General features: G+C 43.1%; 1 protein-coding gene across 1 annotated transcript; it reads right to left on the reverse strand.

Moving 5' to 3' along the window:
* Positions 1 to 7809: 7809 nt before the first annotated feature.
* LOC308139103 (signal-induced proliferation-associated protein 1-like) lies at positions 7810 to 13893 on the reverse strand. Its single transcript, XM_080508444.1, has 8 exons — positions 13779 to 13893; positions 13551 to 13710; positions 13419 to 13460; positions 12024 to 12117; positions 11721 to 11819; positions 11041 to 11113; positions 9678 to 9756; positions 7810 to 8357 (listed from the first exon to the last, which is right to left on the reverse strand). The coding sequence occupies exons 2-8, from the start codon at positions 13626 to 13628 to the stop codon at positions 8214 to 8216; spliced, it is 609 nt and encodes a 202-aa protein (XP_080364570.1). The 5' UTR covers positions 13629 to 13710; positions 13779 to 13893; the 3' UTR covers positions 7810 to 8213.
* Positions 13894 to 19867: the final 5974 nt, after the last annotated feature.

Raw genomic sequence — 19867 nt, forward strand, 5'->3', positions numbered from 1 at the left:
TTGCTACAATGGAAATCAACAGAGAAAAACAAAGATAAATCAACTTGCCAAATTGTCAAATCATGGAGGAAATTGAACAATGGGCCTTCCCAGTGGGTGGCGACTGATTTTTACAGACGTACCCTTATCAAGTCATCCAAGGAGTGGGCTTCATGTTGACTTTCATTAAGGGGTTGTTTTCCCTCTTCCCTACACTTCTTGTGCTTTTAAAAGACAAAAATAGGCATTAAATGCATATTCTAATATAGGGTGATAAAGACGGGCCAGGAGTCAATATGGTACCTTCAATGTCCAGGAATCCCCGTTCTTCATAAAGAATTGTGTTGTTCTTATCCCAGCATCCAGCAGATGTGTTGGTGGTAGTCCCAATAGGTTGATCAAGGTGTGCAACTGCAAACGAAATGTGGTTTTTGAATTTGCTCTCGATAAGCAATGCAACTGAACTGTCAAATGTGCATTGACTGCTAAACTAATGTAGTCATTGAGCAGTGACATCGTACACAACAATCATACTGCAACAAAGAATTATAGCAGAAGAGTTACTTTTAAGAATAATATATGGATGTGGTAAATTACGTACTATTTTGTCGTTACCCTCGCCCGTGAAAGGATCCTTCATAATGAGTATGTAACCCATGATGATACCCAACGACCAGACATCAATGGCCTCCGAGAAGGGCAGTCCAAAGAATATTTCTGGTGCTCTGTGAAGAAAGAAATAGAAATAATATTAGTTTTATTGTCAGATTAATGGAAAATGAGACAATTGTAATAAAAAGTGAAAACTGAACAGTGACAAATTGAATCACATCAATGTGTGTGAGCAATCCACAGTGGTAGATGCCCTTTTTTGCAATGTCATCAATTCTTACCTAAATTCAGGAACCTGCAATAGTGTTCCCGTTTTGGCTTTGTGGGTAAAGAGGCCCACGCCAAAGTCAATAAGCTTAATCTTGAATGGCTGTTTGATTTTATCCACCATCATTATGTTGTCCAGCTTTAGATCAGCATGGATCACACCAACTTTCTTCAGTCCATCCAAAGCCACAGCCAGCTGTTGGATTACACTACTGATTTCTTCAAGGGTCATCATTTCGTCCATGTCATTCAAGGCTGACTCGAAGCTCTCATCCAGAATTTCAAACTCCAGACTCAGCTGATTGTCAACATACAATTCCCCGTGATACTTGATGATGTTGGCCTCATCCAAATTCTCAGACATGAGAGTTCTCATGATCTTCGCCTGTTGTGACATGAACAGTTCAATCAGTGACGTGAAAAAACTAAATGCTCAGCAAACTTAACAGTAGACCTTAATAGTAGGGCTATTGCTGCCTTTTAGAAAGTAGAATTTGTGCAAATGTAAAATGTTTGTCGTACCTCATGTTTCAGATGGGAAAATGAACCATTTGCTGCCTTAACAGCCACTTCCTCATCAGTCCCTGGTTTGAGGCACCTGAAGACGGTTCCAAAAGTACCTTGACCCAAGGGTTCGACAACACGGTAGGCCTTTGGGATGAAGGGGTAACAGACACACTCTTCAGACTTATCTGCACTCCAATGTGAAGTCCATCGTGGACTCTCATCTAAACTCTCATCTGAAGTCTCGTATGAACCCTCATAAGAACTCTCGTCTGAACTTTCAATTGAACTCTCATGGGAACCACCAGCTGAACTTCTGTAAACGCTGGTCATGGTGAAATCTTTTTGGGTACTCCTTCTGGGTTTTTCAATCGCTCTCAGGTTTTCTTGAAATCTTTTTGGGTACTCCTTCTGGGTTTTTCAATCGCTCTCAGGTTTTCTTGAAATCTTTTTGGGTACTCCTTCTGGGTTTTTCAATCGCTCTCAGGTTTTCTGATATAGCCTTCCTCCAACTCAAATCTCTTTATGATCTTACAACTAATCTGGTAGTGCTCTTACATCTTGACTGTGCTCAAAGCTTCCAGGTTCTATCCATTGATGTCATCCTTTGATCTATGACGGCAGTGTTGACTGATGACTTTCAAGTCCTGCTTTGATGGATGCCATCAAATCACCAAGTCAAAGCTTTCTGTCCTTTCATCTTTTTTTGAGCTGTGGGAATGGTATGGAATTGCTGGAACCAGCAGATGGCGCTAGTGTAACTTCACAGATGCCAACTGCCGTTAAACCCAAGTGAAAAAGAAGGGAAGCATCATCAAAGACAACAAGAGCGGTGGGAAGCCATAGACATAATACATGTAGACGCCTCGTTGACTGTTGCTGCCTCGTGGAGCTGACGTCGCAGCGCAACGCCATCTTGGATGGGGCACCATGCGCTTCAAATCCATTTATTTCTATAGAGGAAGGTGTAGTCCAACTATAATCAATCATCACTCGCTAAATTTTAACATGCAAAGTGCATGCTTTCATGCTGAAATAATTTCTATTGTTTCTCCAAAGACTGACATGATATGGCCTATTAATAAATGTAGAAATTAAGAAACAAATTGTTCATTTGGGTCATTTTGCACACTCTCTGTCATACACATGTAAACACTAATTACACGTCTTCATATTTTTCATGAGTATATTTAATCTTTTTGTAACCATTTCAGGCACGAGCATGGGTACACACTCACATGCACATGCCATTAGTATTAAACCGTTTTTTTTTTACTCAGTCATTTTGAAATAAAACTTCAAAACAAACAATATGAGGAAAGTCTTTTTTGTCTTCTTTGGGGCCAACCCGGTATCGGCCACACCTTGGCCGTCCACCTTGGTGTGTGTGTGTGTGTGTGTGTGTGTGTGTGTGTGTGTGTGTGTGTGTGTGTGTGTGTGTGTGTGTGTGTGTGTGTGTGTGTGTGTGTCAGCAAACGGTGTGAATACGCATGTTTCCATATCTATTTGATAACATGTAAAAATTGTATGTGTGAGGGTGTCCAAAAAGTCCACATCAAATGCTCAGAATATAAACCATCCGACTGAGATTCACTTTCAGAGAAAGGCCAAGAAAGGTCAATTGGTTGGCTATGATCATGGAGCAAGCGTTTGGAAAGTGTATTTGTCTTACCTCATGTGGCATCAATTCAGGGAGACAAAAATGTGCATCCAATCTGGGACATCTTGGTGTTTGTGTAGGAGATGTTTTGAAAATGTTTTATCGCCGTCTCAATCTCTGCATGTGTGTGTGTTTCAGGCTGAGGGGCTGCTTTTGGGTCACATGACATGACAGAGTGCCCTGGTACTGAATATCAGTATGTCACATTACTTTCATACAACAGTTACATTATTACTGGTTTATTGCAAAACAACAACAAAAATGGCTTGTTTTTAAATTAATTTTCTTTTTTTCTGTCTCTGCCAACACAAATACTTCATCTTCTATTCTCCTCAGTCCACGTGGGGTTTCAGTGGAAAGATGTCTCCCCCTCCTCCAGCTCTTCTGGGGAAACCCAGAGTCGCTCCAAGATCAACTGAAAGATATCGTTGACTGTTCCTGGTTGGATGTGACCTCTAATAGGAGGCAAACGTGATCTTATATATATCTCCAGAAGATGTTAGGTACAGTTGTATCTACAAAAAAAAAAACAGTTTGTGATATACTTTCTTTGTCAATGAAACACTATCATTACAAAATCCAGTGTAGGATTTGGAACATTAAAACTTGGAGTCAAGGTGTGTCAATGCCTTTGTGTTAATGCTATGATCAGAAACAGAGCTTATATAAGCTGGAACGTAGTCAGTTTTATTAATTAATTTTATGTTAATGAAGTGTAATGGTAGATATATGCACAGCTGCAACATTAACATGTGACATGTGAAATCAATTTATATTTTAAATCAGTGATGTTCTGAATTTCAATACGTACTTTGAAAACTGCCTATAATCAACTTACAATATGCAAATTTATGTGACGTGTGTGAAACTGTGAGAAACAAAAATGTAGAGACAGCAGAGAAATCAACTACCAACAGAGTCTGGACTTTAAAAAAACAAAACAAAACAAAGATAACAACCATATTGGCTGTAAACTTAGTTTGAATAGTTTTAGTCAAGAAGAAAATAAGAGGAAGTTTCTTTAAAATGCTTAAGAAAATCGGACGTTGCAAAAAGGAAACCGAAATCAGATTAAGAAATGCAGGCAAGTAGATTGATTTTGAGAAGATGATTGTGATTCTGTACTAATGACAGACACCCGGCAGGGCACCGTACAGACATCGACGATACGAGGCACAGGTAACTTCAACCAGGAGATGATATTATATCTGTAAATTCCTCTCTACGTGGTCTGGGTGCTGGATTATTGTTCTTGGAGATGTAATTTGCAGTGTGCAACAGACAAAAAGACCACTCTAGAAATACTTCAAGCACAGCGTTTCCTTTTTTTTTTTTTTTATACCAAAAACATTCCTTTATTCACCCATATAAATAGACATATTTTTATACTGCTTATCGTTTTGCTGGTTCCATTACAACAGACACCTCTTGCTTTACGGCTCCAGGAGCCTGCTGCTTCCCGCAGAAAACACCGTCATCTTGTGTTTATACATATCTCTTCCCAATCTGTCAGCTGATTTTTATGTTTCATTCTTCTCAAGCGAGTCTGATTCGGCCGTGACCTCCATCTGACACCGGCCGCACCACTGCTGTCAGGCTTTAAAACTATTTCTTCCTGAGCTCCGGTTTATCTTCAGCCCTCCGGTTCACCAGAGTCCAGTTGAGAGTGTGTGACCATCACAAGTCTCTCCGCCTGGACAAAAATTCACCCAGAGGTCCGACTCCCCACGTCCGCGAACATCCGTATCCGTAGCAACACTCATTGACTCCATTCCACTTGGGGGGCATTTTCATTTGAATTTCACATTAACAATGTGTGGCATTTCAAAAGTGTAAATACAAAAGACATGAAAATCAATACATTTATGTTCTGCAGCAGATCTGCCTCAACGCTAACTGAGTTGTACCTTTAAAAAAAAAGAAAGAAAGAAAGAAAGAAAGAAATTGGTGGTGAAAATATTAAATGACGTTTCAGCGATCTCTTAAAAATCCTCTGATTTCAACTGAAACATCCTCCATGGTCACAACATTGTATTTTAAAGTCAGAAATTGTCTCAGCGTAATCTGCTTCGGAGGTATTTGTCAAACATCTGTAGAGACTTTGATGTGAGACCAAATGGTTTTACTTTCAATGTAGGCCAAGAAAGAGATAAAGGAAGCATGTGGTATCCAAGTTATTGCAGTTCCACCCCCCCCCCCCCCCCCCACCACCACCACCACCACCGCCACCATTGCCACATAATTAATCTATATTTTCAAACACATTTTCAATTGATAAATGCCCCCAAATCAGTCACTCTTAAAGGACGCAAACACCTTTCAATGGAACCGCATCCACTTTAACACTAGTTCAATGCATCATCAGTCATTTCCAGCACCTTTTCTTTTCATGCGCATCTTAAAAATCATATATATGTTGGTTCCTTCCACAATCCGTGACACTTCAAGCTGTGAGCCTTCAGATTAACAACGCACATCTCACATCATCATCTGGTCTTCAGATCACATGGATCACAATGCCTTCTCCTCGCACAGCGGATGAAAGACCAGATGCTGTGATGGTCTCTCAGAAAATCCTTCATCTGCCACAAACGAATAAAAAAAAAAAGAGAGAAGAAAAATAAAATAAAAAGAGTAGGAAGGGGCGGAGTCTGAGTAAGTGCAATGAAAAAGAAAGGACCGAAATCACTATGCTGAATTAACACACATTACATTTTCAGGTAGGCACAAAGTCAGAGTTAACAAGAGTTTGACCATCCATCCTGACAGAAAGAGATTCACTTATTAAGGCGTACCTAATGGTGTTTTAAGACCTTATTAAATATGTAAGAGCTACCGATGAAGTGGCTCAGTACTCGGACGATAACAAGATCCGTAGTTACATTAAGTGAGAGCATCAGACAGCGTTTTGTCATGTTGTCTACAAAAGAAAGTAAAATTCAATAACCAAGCCCACAATTCTTTTCTCCGCCCTGTTTCACATCTTCATCCCCACAGCGTCCTTCCAGTTTACACAGCTACAAGAAAATCCACATTTGCATGATTAATAAGTTACATTTTTATACATACACACATACAGAGAGGGAGCTGGGAAGTTGCTTGGCACATTCTCATGCTTCACCAACCTCCTACAATCTAAATAGCTATACAAGACACAGTTAAACAGGTCTTCTCACACCGACTGTCTGTGTCCCTGTTCAGTCATGAGGCTTCAGCATGTGGAGGAGACGAATACGGGAGCCCGCATGGCCGTGATTAACACTTTGTCTGCATAATCATCCTGCGAAAAAAAAAAAAGGAACACGACCCATCGCACTAACAAGGAACAGTTCCGCTGTACATACAGTATCTTCACATACTGATAAAGTTTGGATTCATAATTTAATCTGTATATACCATTTCTTAATATGCTGGTATTCAAAGTGACTCTAAAATAAAACTACAGGAGGAGGTTTGTACAAGAAGAAACATCAGAGTCTGGCGAACGTTTGGCACCACCTTTATGTTCAGAGTTTGTGATCGGAGATTGGTTTAAGGTCAGTTTGCTTGATTTTGTTTTCGGGGGGACCGGGAGAGCTGCCCGGGCTTTTTCATTGGCACTAAGGAGAAGTGGTCCACCTCCTCTGAACTTTTTGTTATCGGCGCCATCAGCAGTGGACACAGAAAGAGGAGGAGGTCAAGTGGTGTCGGGGGGGGGGGGTTATCCACCTTTTTGAGCAACACACAACCCTGGGCAGACTAATTAAAGTACAGTACGTGCCCGGTCCAGTGCTAGAGTTGAACAAGAAAAGAAAAAGTGCAAGAACAACACAGAAACACACAGAAACACACACTAAGGTGGGATGGTAAGATTTCCCCTATTGTCCTTACTGCTACCACTCATAAGCCATAGTAAACAATTACCCCAAAAAATAGTCACCGTAGACATCCAGCCAAACACAAAACATATTCAAATACACTATTCTGTATTTCACTATTTTAGGTCAAGGTGTCTCATTCACCTAAAGCTATTTTGCCAGCTGAGAAATAAGCTGCCGTTTGGCATTCAGTGGTTCAGGCCAGCAGATCTTCTACAGTATGGCTGCTACAATAGTGAGGTTTAGAAGATCACAGCTACAGGCAATCATGGAAGGAAGCTGAAGCCGTTCTTTCCTGCCGTAAGTCTGTGTCTTCACGAGAGGTATCACCCTTTTTCAGTATCCCTTTAATACTGGTCTCATACATACTTCCATAAGGAACAAGCATGCTCATTTCTTTTAGTTAAAAAAAAATGCATTTCCAGTTTATGCCCTGTTTGTTTTTTGTTTTTTTTCAGTCTTTGCCTATAATGTCTAAGTACAGTACTACTGAGAAGTGAAGAGGGCAGAGAATTATGTCCTTATGTAAGAGACCTTGCTCGAAGGCGACTCAGTCAACGTCATTACATCTTTTGAAGTTGAAGGCAGCCTACAGGCTCCTAATTGTCATGTCACCCCCCCCCCCCCCCCTTTTTTTTTCTCCCTGGCCTTCCTACCAAGCGCCCTGCAGAACCACACTCAGACTGGCAGAGAAGATAGCAATACTACTGCTCACATATATTATTGGTGATTGGTATATATATATATATATATATATATATATATATATATATATATATATATATATATATAAATATACACACACACACACACACACGCACACATACACACACACACTTTTGGTCATTTCAGATAAGACACCACCAAACATGCTATACTGTGTCTCTCAGTCTTAATTGCCACTTTTTTTTTTTTTTAATGCAAGTGCGATTTCAGCCCAGCTTGTCAAGTATTTGAAGCACGCACGCACACACGCACACACACACACACACACACACACACACACACATACACGCGTGCGTGCACTCTGGCATTGCGCATCAACACAGCAGCCTGTGCTGGTTCGTCTGTGAAAGTGATCAACGGGAGGCTGAAAGAGTCTCTTAGCTGGTCTCTTGCGAGTTATTTTGCGAGCTCCCTCACCAGCAGGCAGGTCCACAACTTAGGACAGAGGCTGTGGTAATGCACAGATTGAGAGGGGGGGTGTGGGGGGGGTGGGGGCAAAGTATGTGTGTTTACGTTTGCAAAATTGCACAAACAAAATAGGTGTATTGAGTGCACGATTGCACGTTTGCATCTTTCAGGTGATTTCTGGGGTTTTGTGCACAGCGAAGCTAACAGGGCTTGTTGACGTTGCACAGCAGCTCGGTGACTTTGATGAGGCGGGCCACTGTGCTCTGCGACTCCTCCTGCAGCCGCTGGTTGTTCTGCCTGAGGCTCTGCACCTCGGCCTGCAGCACCGCCTTGTCCTCTTTCTCCTGAAACACATCGGCACACAACAAGACAAAAGCTGTCGCTCAGATCACTGTGGCAGGGACGGAGGAGAGCGACAGGTACAGCGGTGGCTTTAAAGGAAATCTGGTGGCCAGACATGACAGCAAGACATCGAATGTAACAACACACACAGTGCAAAGAAGCACATCAATCAGCAGTAAGTCAGCATAAAGTCGGAATCCAAAACAGTGCAGGAACATGGAAGTCAATGAAGTGATGACTGGCTTAACAGGGCAGATTAAAGTCTTTGTATCAGGTAAACACAACCAAACATTCTCTGAATTTTCACTGTTGGACATCATTTATTAAAATCAGTGCTTTAAAGTCTGCTGCTTAGTTAAGCAGGCACTACATGTATAGGGCTGCAACTAATATTTATTCTCATGATTGAATAGTCTGATGATTATTCTTCATGAAAATGTTTCAACAGTAAAACACTTCATAAACAAATTAGTTTGTTTTGTTACAAAACATAGAAAAGCAGGAGGTCCTCATGTTTAAGAACATGAACTTCCCGTTTCAACTTTTTTTTTTTTTTTATCTTTTCAGTTAAAAGACGATTGTCCAATTAGAAAAATAGTCATTGGATTAATCAATAATGAAAATAGTTATAGTTGCAATCCTAATGAATGACTTTGGAACACAGGTCACATAATTTGGGGAAATACCATGCTTTGTACACACAGAGACATATACAGAGTTGACAAAAAAAAATTATAAATAAAAAAACAGATCATTAACACAAGGCCTGCTTGTCTGTAATTGAAGGCGAGACGGAGAGACTCTATCTGCTGAGTGAGGCCATGAAAGCTCTGAAGAAGCAAAGGGGAACTCGCAGTGGTAGTTTTAATTTGTAAAGTGATCTTTTGAGTTTTTTCACATACAGCTTTCCAGTGCAGCAACATGAGGAATAAACAGGAGCAACAGACTTACGTTCAGCAGAAATGTGCACAAACAAGCACGGATAACACAGATTCATGTAAAAAAAAACAACAACAACAAAAAAAAAATCTGAGAGTATTTGAAATATCTCAAATTGTCTGTACACAAAGTTATAAATAAATAAATAAATAAATGCCTATTAGAGTGGTTTTTTTTTTTTATTTATTACATTTCTACAGTGAGTCAGCAGTGACTTGCATGGATGACAAAACAAAATTCTGCTTAAAAAAAAAAGAAACCACCGCACTCCAGCAAAAGAAGCTGAGCAGTTTATATAATTTCCTCCTACCTGCTGACTTTCTGAGTGTACTGGGAACATTATCACAGAATAAAAAAAAAAACATTCATGGAAGTCAAAACACCTTTTGCAGGTCATCCTGCAGCTTCTTCAGCATGGCCTCCAGCTGCGACACCTTCTCTTCTAGGTGGCCTGGAGAGTCACTGCAAAAAAAAAGAGAAGCAGTGACACTCTGTCAAAAGCAATTATGGTATTTTACCGCCTGCAAATGGATAAATGTGTAAATGGCAGCCAAAAGTGTCGGAGTGGTTTCGTTTTCCAAGCCGTCAAATCAACAAATGCACTCTTTCGGGGAGACACAGTTCTCATCTCCTCAAAGGAAACTTCCCTTCATCTCTCACGGGGTTACCGAACCTCTCAATTTGCTTGATTGGTCGTGGAGCAGCCTGTCACTCCGGCTCCAGACCACGTCCTCGTTGCCCTTAATGAAACCTGTTATGCTCACTGATCAATTTATAGTAATTGCCACGTCTGACAAACAGACCTATTCTGAGTGAGTGCAGTCATCCCATGATGCATTGCGTCTGACTGCAGCCACACATAACGACTACACCCAGCAGAGCATGCAGAAGTGGTCTCCTGGTGATGCCTTTAAAGAGTTTGAAGGGAGAGACATGGCACTGCTGTGAAGTGATCTGAGTGGAGCGGTGTATATTTAGACTCATGATGGGGCTGCGTGTTCGATCTGTTCAGCTCACGGCTGAATATTAGGGAGTTCAGGTTCACACACGGACGCAACTGAGCCACGATGGTCTCTCACATGCACTTAAAGCATATTACAGGCACTAGCTGGTTCCAGTTCCAATAGTAATGGACCTCGACAATTTTTGGATGCATGCATCCACGACAAAAAAACAGAAGCTTTGCTTTAGTGCTTTTTGTGTTGTTTTTTTTGGTTTGTTTTTAATTGGCACTTTTTGAAGCTGTGTAAGTTCACTCACAGCATGTAACATAAAAAATGTGGCAACCTAAAAGCTGGAAAGCACTATTACCAAAAATTTAAATGGATTAGAGCTGGGGTGCTGCAAAAAGAGAAGGCGATGGTGGTGAATCAGACATGCTGTGCATGCACAAAAGTGCATCACTGAGTCAGCAAGAGGCCGCTCTTTACGAGGGCAGAGAAGCCATCACATTGACTCAAACAGTCAGAAGGAGCCAATAAAGTCAAAATAATGGAGACAGAATAGAGGCGCAGATCTTACTGAGCTCGGGAGGAGTGTGTGTGTGTGTGTGTGTGTGTGTGTGTGTGTGTGTGTGTGTGTGTGTGTGTGTGTGTGTGTGTGTGTGTGTGTGTGTGTGTGTGTGTGTGTGTGTGTGTGTGTGTGTGTGTGTGTGTGTGTGTGTAATGAACGAGGCAAAGGAAAGGGAGACGAACCACAGAGGCATCAAACTGTTTCCTTTTGTACGCCCCAGTGTAGGAAACCCACCTGTCCTTTGAGTCTCTCAGCTTGCCGTCGGTCTGGTCGCCCCCTGCCTGGCTGGGGTCACTGGCTTTTCGGTCTGTGATAACGAACATACGTCGGTCGAGGATTCAGAATTACAGCGATAGCTTGAAGCAGATGACTGCAACAATTATAAATACTGGCGAGCTTCAGCGGTAATGACTCAATATCAAGAATCCTGCTTGCAGTTTTAAAAATTCTTTCCAAAATGAAAGCTTTTAAAGAAATATATTGGTTTTTATTTTGAAGTCAAGCAAAGATTTAAAACTAACACAATTTGAATCAAGATCTTGGGCGCTCATTTTCAAACTACTGAATCCAGAGAGAGAATCTTCCTATATATTATGTGTTGATGTGCTCACTCATTGGAGTTATCTACTGCCTCGAAAAATGTGTCATGTGTCATGTGTCTTTTACTTATGTTGGGGCATGTACCAAAGTATATATTTATTTATTTATTACAAATATATGTATATAAGCTTCTACATAAGTAAAGTAGAACGATTATTCTAATGATTATTTGCTCATAACAGTCAAATTAATGCGACGCAGCCAAGTCATAGATGGAAAAATGCAGGTTTATGACTGTAATTACCACTAAAACAGCATGTGTCACCATTTAATTTTACAATGAGTGAATAGCGCCTCTGTGAAGCTTCCCTCACCTTCTCGTGACAAAGCCTCCAGGATGCTGCGGCAGGCTGTGGCGAGGTCAGCGATGGACTGCCACTCCTCCTCCGTCGTGTCCGTGGTCTCTGACAGAACTGCAGGAGAGAAAGTTTTATTAGATTAATTTAGCACAGCAGAGGAAGAGTTGCACAAATTTTGACCCACGATGTAGTAAGACCGAGCGGCCACTGAGGGGCGCTGCTGTGTTAAAGCTGGTCAGATCGTAGCGTGGAGAAGCACAGAGAGGCAGGAAATGCTGCCCTATCTGCATGATGCCTGCAGGGTTATAGATTTCTGACCTTTGAGGTGTCTTTGGTAACAGTTAGGATGAAATCTGAGAAGAGGACGTGAATCAGAGCGGCTGGACGATGATGAGTTTGATCTCAGCAGGTTCTAAAGTGCAAGTTTATAATTTAAAAAAAACAAAAACAAAAAAAAAACTTTGTCAAACTAACATGAGGTAATGGCGTGAAACGGCTGCTTTATGATTCAACACTTTTCCTCAAGTCGCTTCTGAGAGACTCGTGAATTTCCAATGAGAAGACGTCGTCTGGAGCGATCAGCAGCTTTTCAAAGCTTCACCCCCCCCCCCCCCCCAACAAAAATCAGAAAGATCTGACGAGAGGATGAGCAAGCGTGCTCTTATGGCGGTTAAACGATGAGTCTCATGGTCTCAGCGGAGGCCGAGCAGATGGCGTAAGAGGGGCTCCTTGATTTGGGGCTGCCTAAAAACTCCACCCCTCCCACTACCCATCTGTCCCCTTTTCATCCCGGCCCTGGCAGGGGGTGGCAGCAGCGCAGGGGTGATATTAGATTAGCGGAATAGGGGGCAGCGCGGATGAAAGACGGGGAACAAAGGGGGGACGAGAGGGGGGATAATGAAGAGAGGGGTTTAAGGCAGAAAAAAAAAATCTCGGGGAAAAAGGAATTTGAGGATTAAAGCGGGCAGATATGATTCGCAAACACATGTAATTGTTTCATTCTGGCATCATCTGAGCAGCTGTTGTGTCTGGGGGGGGGGTGGGGGGGGGGGGGGGGGGGGGGGGGGGGGGGGGGGGGGGGGTGGGCTTTGTATGAGTCCATGATGGGGGTCTTCAATTCTACACTATGTTCTCAAAAATGACTTTATTTACTCTTATGCCACTATTTTTGTAAATATTTTGTATACTTTCATCTTAATTAGATTTATAGGGGTTCATGTATTTTATAGGTGTGTGTGTGTGTGTGTGTGTGTGTGTGTGTGTGTGTGTGTGTGTGTGTGTGTGTGTGTGTGTGTGTGTGTGTGTGTGTGTGTGTGTGTGTGTGTGTGTGTGTGTGTGTGTGTGTGTGTGTGTGTGTGTGTGGTGGTGTAGTGGTAAGGCCTCTGGTTTAATTCCCGGCATGGAGACCTTTTCGCCTGTGTGTGTGTTTTCGTCCACAGTCTCGGGCTGCTTTCACATGGGCCATATTTAGTTGACTTTTCAGTCCGAGTGTGTTGTGGCTGTGAAAAATGTAATTAAACTGTAGACCAAGTCTGCGGAAAACATGAATGTGGCGTGAGAACAATCGCAGCAAAACCAGAGGTTTGAGCTGAGGAGGGTGTGGTAGTTTAATGCAGGTGGCTTTATAAATGCACTGCTATCCACAACACACAGTAACATCAATGTGTAAGCTTAGTGATCGCCTCAAACAGAGAAGCTCTGTGACCACGTAACCGTGATGCTCCCCGTGTGTGTCCTGTCGTCAAGCGAACGTGACTGGAAGAGAAAAGTCGGTGTGAAAGCGCCAAACTACTGCAGCTCATTTACAACGTGATCCTCATCAGGTGCAGTCGGCTCCAAACAAACCGACGTGAAAGCGCGCTTCATTTCTGAGTTTGAATTTCCTGTGGGTGTGAATGTGAGCGGTTGTCTGTCTCGCCGCATCTCCGCTGAGGAGGACTGATGATCCGTCCAGGATGTAGCTTTGCCTTCTGCCAGCTGCGATCAGCTCCGGTGCTTCGCACCGCTAAGTTGGATGAAGACGAATGGATGTGGATTTCTAGATATGATCGTAAAAAAAAAATAGGTACTCACTCTTGGTGATTGAGTTATGAAGGCTCAAGGCTCGTGAATTTCTCTCCGCTCGGTCTATGCAAGACAGTCGGGACGACGAGAGAGAGGAGTCGCTGGCCGAAGCCCTGTCGTCGTCGAACTCCGCCGCCGTGAACTGAGAGCAGAGGTCGACCAAGAGAGGAGATCAAACTGTCAGAAGAAGGACCGAAATCCGGGAGAGAAATCCTAAGTTTGTCCTGGTTTGTCACCTGCTCGTCCTCCAGGGGCACCTTGGGCTTGACGGCCAGGATCAGATCAGGTGTGGCGTCCCTCAGCTCTCCGGCGTTCTCATAGATGTGGTGTTCCACCTTCAGGCCCACGTTGTCATATACGTGCCTGTCGGCCAAGATGGGAGGGAAGAGAGAGAGAGAGAGACAGAGAGACAGAGAGAGAGAGAGAGAGACGTGGTCAGGGGGGGGGGAGAAAACACGGGAAATCAGCTGTTCATGCTTACAAGCTTTCTTTATATTTATCAAAATGAAATCTGATCCAAAGGTCAAAAGAGAAACTGGAGCACGTAGAAAAAGTAATCTGCGATGGCTTAGATGTGATGTCGTGCCCCCACAGATTTATCTATCAAAGGTATCATGTGATGCAGTCCGGTCAAATATTTCAGTTCTGTTTTGTGCGATGATAAAAAAACAGATAAATTCAATTTGGTGCAGCAGCCGAATTTAATATCAAGCTTATGAATATGTCCTTTGTGCGCCATTTCTTCCCGCAACTGACCAGAGTGCTTTCACTCTGCAGCAGACAGACGCTGCTTTGGAGAACCGACTGTCAAGACGAGGACTCCAACACTTCACAACGCCAAGCAGAACCAATAATTTACTGAAAATCAATTAACTTTTATCTCACAATTATCTTGGAAACAAGATGATTTTCACTTCAATTTTTTTTACTAATAATCCAGATCATCTGAACAACTACTGTTGTACAAGTGAAAGAAGTATTCTCACGTATTGTGGATATACAACGTGTGTTTTGTGCGAGAAATCAACACTTCTTTCCTCGTGTAACCAGGTAGATCCCTTTGCATCGTCAAAAGCAGAACCTAAAAATCCGAATAACTCGGGCTTTGTCTTAACTTCAGTACTTGTTTTGCGTTGCGTTGGTATAACTAGGTTTGGTTAACTAGCAATGTTTTATAGTGAAGTGGTTTCAGTCATTGGGGTTTCTGTGGTGGAATGTAAGAGTGTAGTTAGAACAGTGAAATTATTCCCCAGCTCAAGTGCAGTTTGGAGTTCTAACGTGTAGAGTTTGTATGTTTTCTTTATTTGAGTGCATGGATTTTCTCTGTCGTTCCTTTCACAGCTCAGAAATCATACATTTCAAGATGATTGGTGATCTAATCTTGTCTGTCTCTGTGAGGATGGAAAGTAGATGGATGGTTTTGTGCCATTTCTGTTTCCCTTTAGTTTGTTGGTTTCTATCATTTTCTGGTCTCATTATCTAAATGTGTAAAAAGATTTTAAAAAAAACTAAAATAATTGTTACTTTTTTATCAGAGAGAGCTAAAAAAAAAAGATATTTTAACAGCTTGGTAAGTAAATGTAACCTCATTTGCTTAAGTCTAAACGGTACATGTGTATGTATAGTGCAATCAATCATATTTTGGAGAAGCAAATTCCAATTTGTAAAGCAAAAGTACAATATTCAACTTGGAAATGAATGCCAAGCCGAAATACTGAGAAAACAAAATACATTTTAATCAGAGTAAAAAAATGTTTCTAATAAACTAACTAACTAAAGTTGAATTTTTGTGAAATTAATTTACACACACTGATCAGCTTTGTCTTTCAGCGTCACAATTGTTGAACACAATATTTTTTATAGTGACTAAAAAAAATTCAAGGCACATTTGGAAAAATACAAATAGAAGGGAAAAGTTCTCTTTTGAGTTAATTCTATTATTATTATTGCTATTATTATTATTGTTACTACTACTACTACTACTACTACTACTACTGCACACAAACTAGAATATTTTAGCTTTTATAATAAATAAAAGTAATAAAAGTGCAGAATCTCAAATTATTATGATCTATTGATTCTTTTTTGTTGTTGTTTGTCACCCTGATAAACTTGTGCTTCAGTGAGACCCACCCGTCACATGAGTCCCTGTAGGTCGGCTGTCTCTCCAGAGAGAAGCTGCGTGTGAGCTGTGAAGCACTGCCCTCCTGGTTCTGATTGGCCGGTGGATCCTGCAGCGAAGTGGCCCGGAGCAAAGGTAAGCTGGGCGGCATGAGGAGTGAGCCGTGACCTCTCTCGCTCTGACCCCTATCACATGGCTGCTCTTCGACGTCTTCGGCCTCCACCTGCGCCTCCCCCTCTTCCGCCTCATTGGCCCCCGCCGCCTTCTGCTTGTCCTCCATCACCTCCTGCTCTTCCTCGTCCTCCTCTTCCCTCTCGTCCAGCACCCACGCCTCTCCCGACTGATCCTCGCCGGGCTTGCACTCCGCATCCTTGATGGCCTTCTGGTAGAGCTCGGAGAAACTCCTGCGGGACGTAAAGCAACCAGCAGACCGTGAGTCAAACCACCAACCGAGGAGAAGCCAAAAAAAACGATGACGACATGCAACGAAACTGCTGCATCAGTCAGCTTCTGTTACACTGAGCTTCAACTCTCTGTCACGACTCATGAGATACTCATGACAATTTGTGCTTTGTAGTTACAAAGGAAGAATAAATAAATCAGGGGTGTTCTCTGAAGACATTTCTGCTGTCGACTTTAAAATGTTTCACTCTGAGCTGTTTAATTCATTAATTCTGGTTTACCTCTGATTTCAGCCTGAATAAACTCTTTTTACAGGAAAATCTTTCCAGATGGGACACAAACACCAATATTACCAAACATGTTTCTCACACACACACGCACACACACACACACAAAAGGCCAAATAGTATGACTAATAGAAACTGATTGTCACGGTGTTATGTAAGTTTTAGTTGCAGGTAGTGGCAGGGTCAGTCCACATCACCCACACTCGTTCACGCCAATGATCCATTTAAAAGACACAGATTCTGCCTCATATCCGCCACACTGACTGCAGCAGGAAACCTGAGAACTCGCACATGCACAGTAAGAAACTCCACACAGGAAGGAGCCCCGGCCCACGGTTGCAACTGGGGCTCTTCTTCCTGTGAGGAAAGCGCTAACCGCTACAGCGCCGTGCAGCCCTCACTTAAAGTGACCTCGGCGCTGCTTTATATTTCTTGTTAAAATAAACTTTTGTTTCTTTAGCTTGCTGTATTGGGAGATTGGTATTTTGAGAACATTCAGGGCTCATGTAAATTACTTTCCATGACAGCTTCAGTGCTTGTCTAACAATTTGAAGGATTTTCTGAAATGCTCTGTTGCTCTAATAGGTGCTGATAAGAGTGAGGCAGCATGTGACACTTCGAATAAAGATCATTAGAGGGATGCATTGGTCGTTAGCCAGTTAGCGTGTCACCGACTGCAGACCAACAACAAGCTGTGACCCCACGGTGGCACTTGGCTTGTCTCTGTGACCTCATCCTCCTCCTCCTCCTCCTCCTTCTCCTCCTCCTCCTCCTCCACCTCTCTTTCACCTCGTCTCACTGCTCTTTACTTCCGCCTGCTTGTTTCATTCAAACATGAGTTTGTTTTCCAGTCTCACACTTGGCCTGTTCACTCAAATGTGCATTCGTTATTCTCCTCTTCCTCTCTCCCTCGTGTGTCCATGCTGCTGCAAAACACCGACCTGCGAGGCTTTCCGTTTTCATCCGGCGGGATGACAGTGATGTGGATCTTGTGCGCCGTGCGGAGCAGTCGGGTCCTCTCCTCGGGGCTCAGGTGAACGAGCGAGTGTCCACACAGGCGCACCACTCGGGCCCACAGCTGCAGGCCGCCGCTCTCGGCGTAGCAGAACCGCTGCAGCTCCGTGACGAAGCCCTCCTCGTTCATCAGGAAGCCGGGCTGTCCGACCCCGTCCCGCAGCGGGGTGACCTCCAGCGCCTCGCAGCCCCTCGTGACCAGCTGCATGGAAGCAACCCACCGTGTGTGATTCGGAAACACGCAAACTGCACAAGGTAAAGCATTCCAGTCGCGGCGTGATCACCCACCTCCAGCCTTTGCACCACCTCGCGTATGTCCTCCGCCTGGCTCTCCATCACAGTGATCGACACCGACTCCCCTCGCTCGTAGTAAATATCCAAACAGGGTCCCCCGTCTTTAGGCTCCGTCACTGCCTTCCAGCCGATGACGTCGCGACAGGAGCAGTTGAACACCACCCTGCGCGTCAGCCTCTCGATGAGCACCACCGACTCGGCCGACACCCCGAGCAGACAGGGAAGCCGGAGCTCGCCCGCCTCCCACTCGTCTCGACTGTTGACCATCACCGCCCACACCAGCGCCCCGGCACTGTGCAGCTCGGCGCCTTTGGCACCTTTCAGTTTGTCTTTGCGCTTGCCGCCCAGCGAGAGCAGGGGGAACTTGGTGGAGGAGTCTATAGGCGTGGTGGTCACATAGTTCTCGGCCAGGTCCTTCAGGTATTCCTGCCGCGTTCGGGTGGCCATGGAGCGGAACTTCTCGGACTTCTCGGCAGCGTTTTCGGCGTTTACGGCCTTCGCGAGGAGAAAGTCTCTGAAGGCAGGCGAGCGGGGGAATCGGGCGCCCTTCGGGAACAGAGGACCGAATAACGGCATGTCCTTAGAGCGAGTCACAGCCACTCTGAAACACAGAGAGAGTAAAAGTAAAGGCAAAGGGTGAGTACTGCAGAAATATTTAGTACCCGCTTTAGATGTTATGTGTTGCCCTGCAGTGTTTTCTACAAATCAGTTCTTTACACTTCCCCAACAACGCATAAAACTCAAACACCTGAGGGATTTCACCGACGGCAGAACTTTGAAGCATTCTTTAAAGACTGTAATAACTTCTGAATAATCCCCACACCATCATTTGTGCAGTCACATGAAATATAAACCAAAACCAGATGGAATGTCAGACCTGTAGTAGGTGTTGTCGGAGCAGGGCTCGTGAACCTGAACGATGATAAAGACGTGCTGGAAATGTGAGCGGATGGACTTGGGGGTGAACGGCAGAGCGCCCGGCTCCTGAAACACGATGGTCACAATGTCGTTACCGATGTGACGCTTCCGCAGCAACTGAAAGAGAGAGAACCAGGAAAAAAGAGGCAACAGTTAAAGGTTTAGTTCACATGAAAACAAAATGCGACGAATGCGATTATTCAGATAAATAGGATAAATTAATTTACCAGGTTTGGTTTGACTAAGTCAAATGCATTTGACTATTGCAGGTACATTGATTATGTTTCTTGCGTTTTGACGACTTAAAAATCAACATCAAGGGTTCAAGGAAACAGAAATTTAATTCATGAGTAAATTGTATGTCGGGAGTAAATCATTTTTTGGTTGTTGTTTGAGAGGAAGTAGCAAAATACTCATAATAAAAAGTGATATTGTGTGGTATTTGTATTTTACATGTATGAAATTGAACTCATAAAATCATGCATCTTGTCAAACGATAAGTCATCACAGTGTCTGCTGGCAATGTGAATTAATATTCAAACATTTTGAGCTGCATTTTAAGTTTATTATAAATTCCTGCCTTGCATCAACATTTGTTTGATTTCAATGGTGTTATTTCTAAATTGTTTTACATTCATCAGATGAATGTGTTTCTGTATTTTGCTCTTTACAAATACAATTGAATTGAAAAACGTAATAATTTCAACTTGATGATCGAGTAGGATTTTAAGCAACGTGGCGAGACTTGAGCAACATTTTGCAGTGGTCTCTTCACCTCTGCTTGTATGTCTTTCGGTTTCTTTGTAAATAACAACAGACAGGCTTAAACCATGAGGATGTGGCAGCCAGCTGCTCAGGAAGACTGCCTGTGAGTCGACAGTAAGAAAGACCTTCATGGTGGGAGTGAACTCTGGGGGGGCAGAATTTTGATGTCATCCTTGTTGCAGAACACAGAGGCTTTCTCTTAGATTTCACAAAGGCACACAGACACTTCAAGTGCAAGAGGAAGAAGAAAAAAAGACATTTTGTTCAGTTTGACTCTGGTTGTTTTACCTGTTGTG

The sequence above is a fragment of the Blennius ocellaris genome (assembly GCF_963422515.1).
Source record: "Blennius ocellaris genome assembly, chromosome: 14".
Classification (NCBI taxonomy): Eukaryota; Metazoa; Chordata; class Actinopteri; order Blenniiformes; family Blenniidae; genus Blennius; species Blennius ocellaris.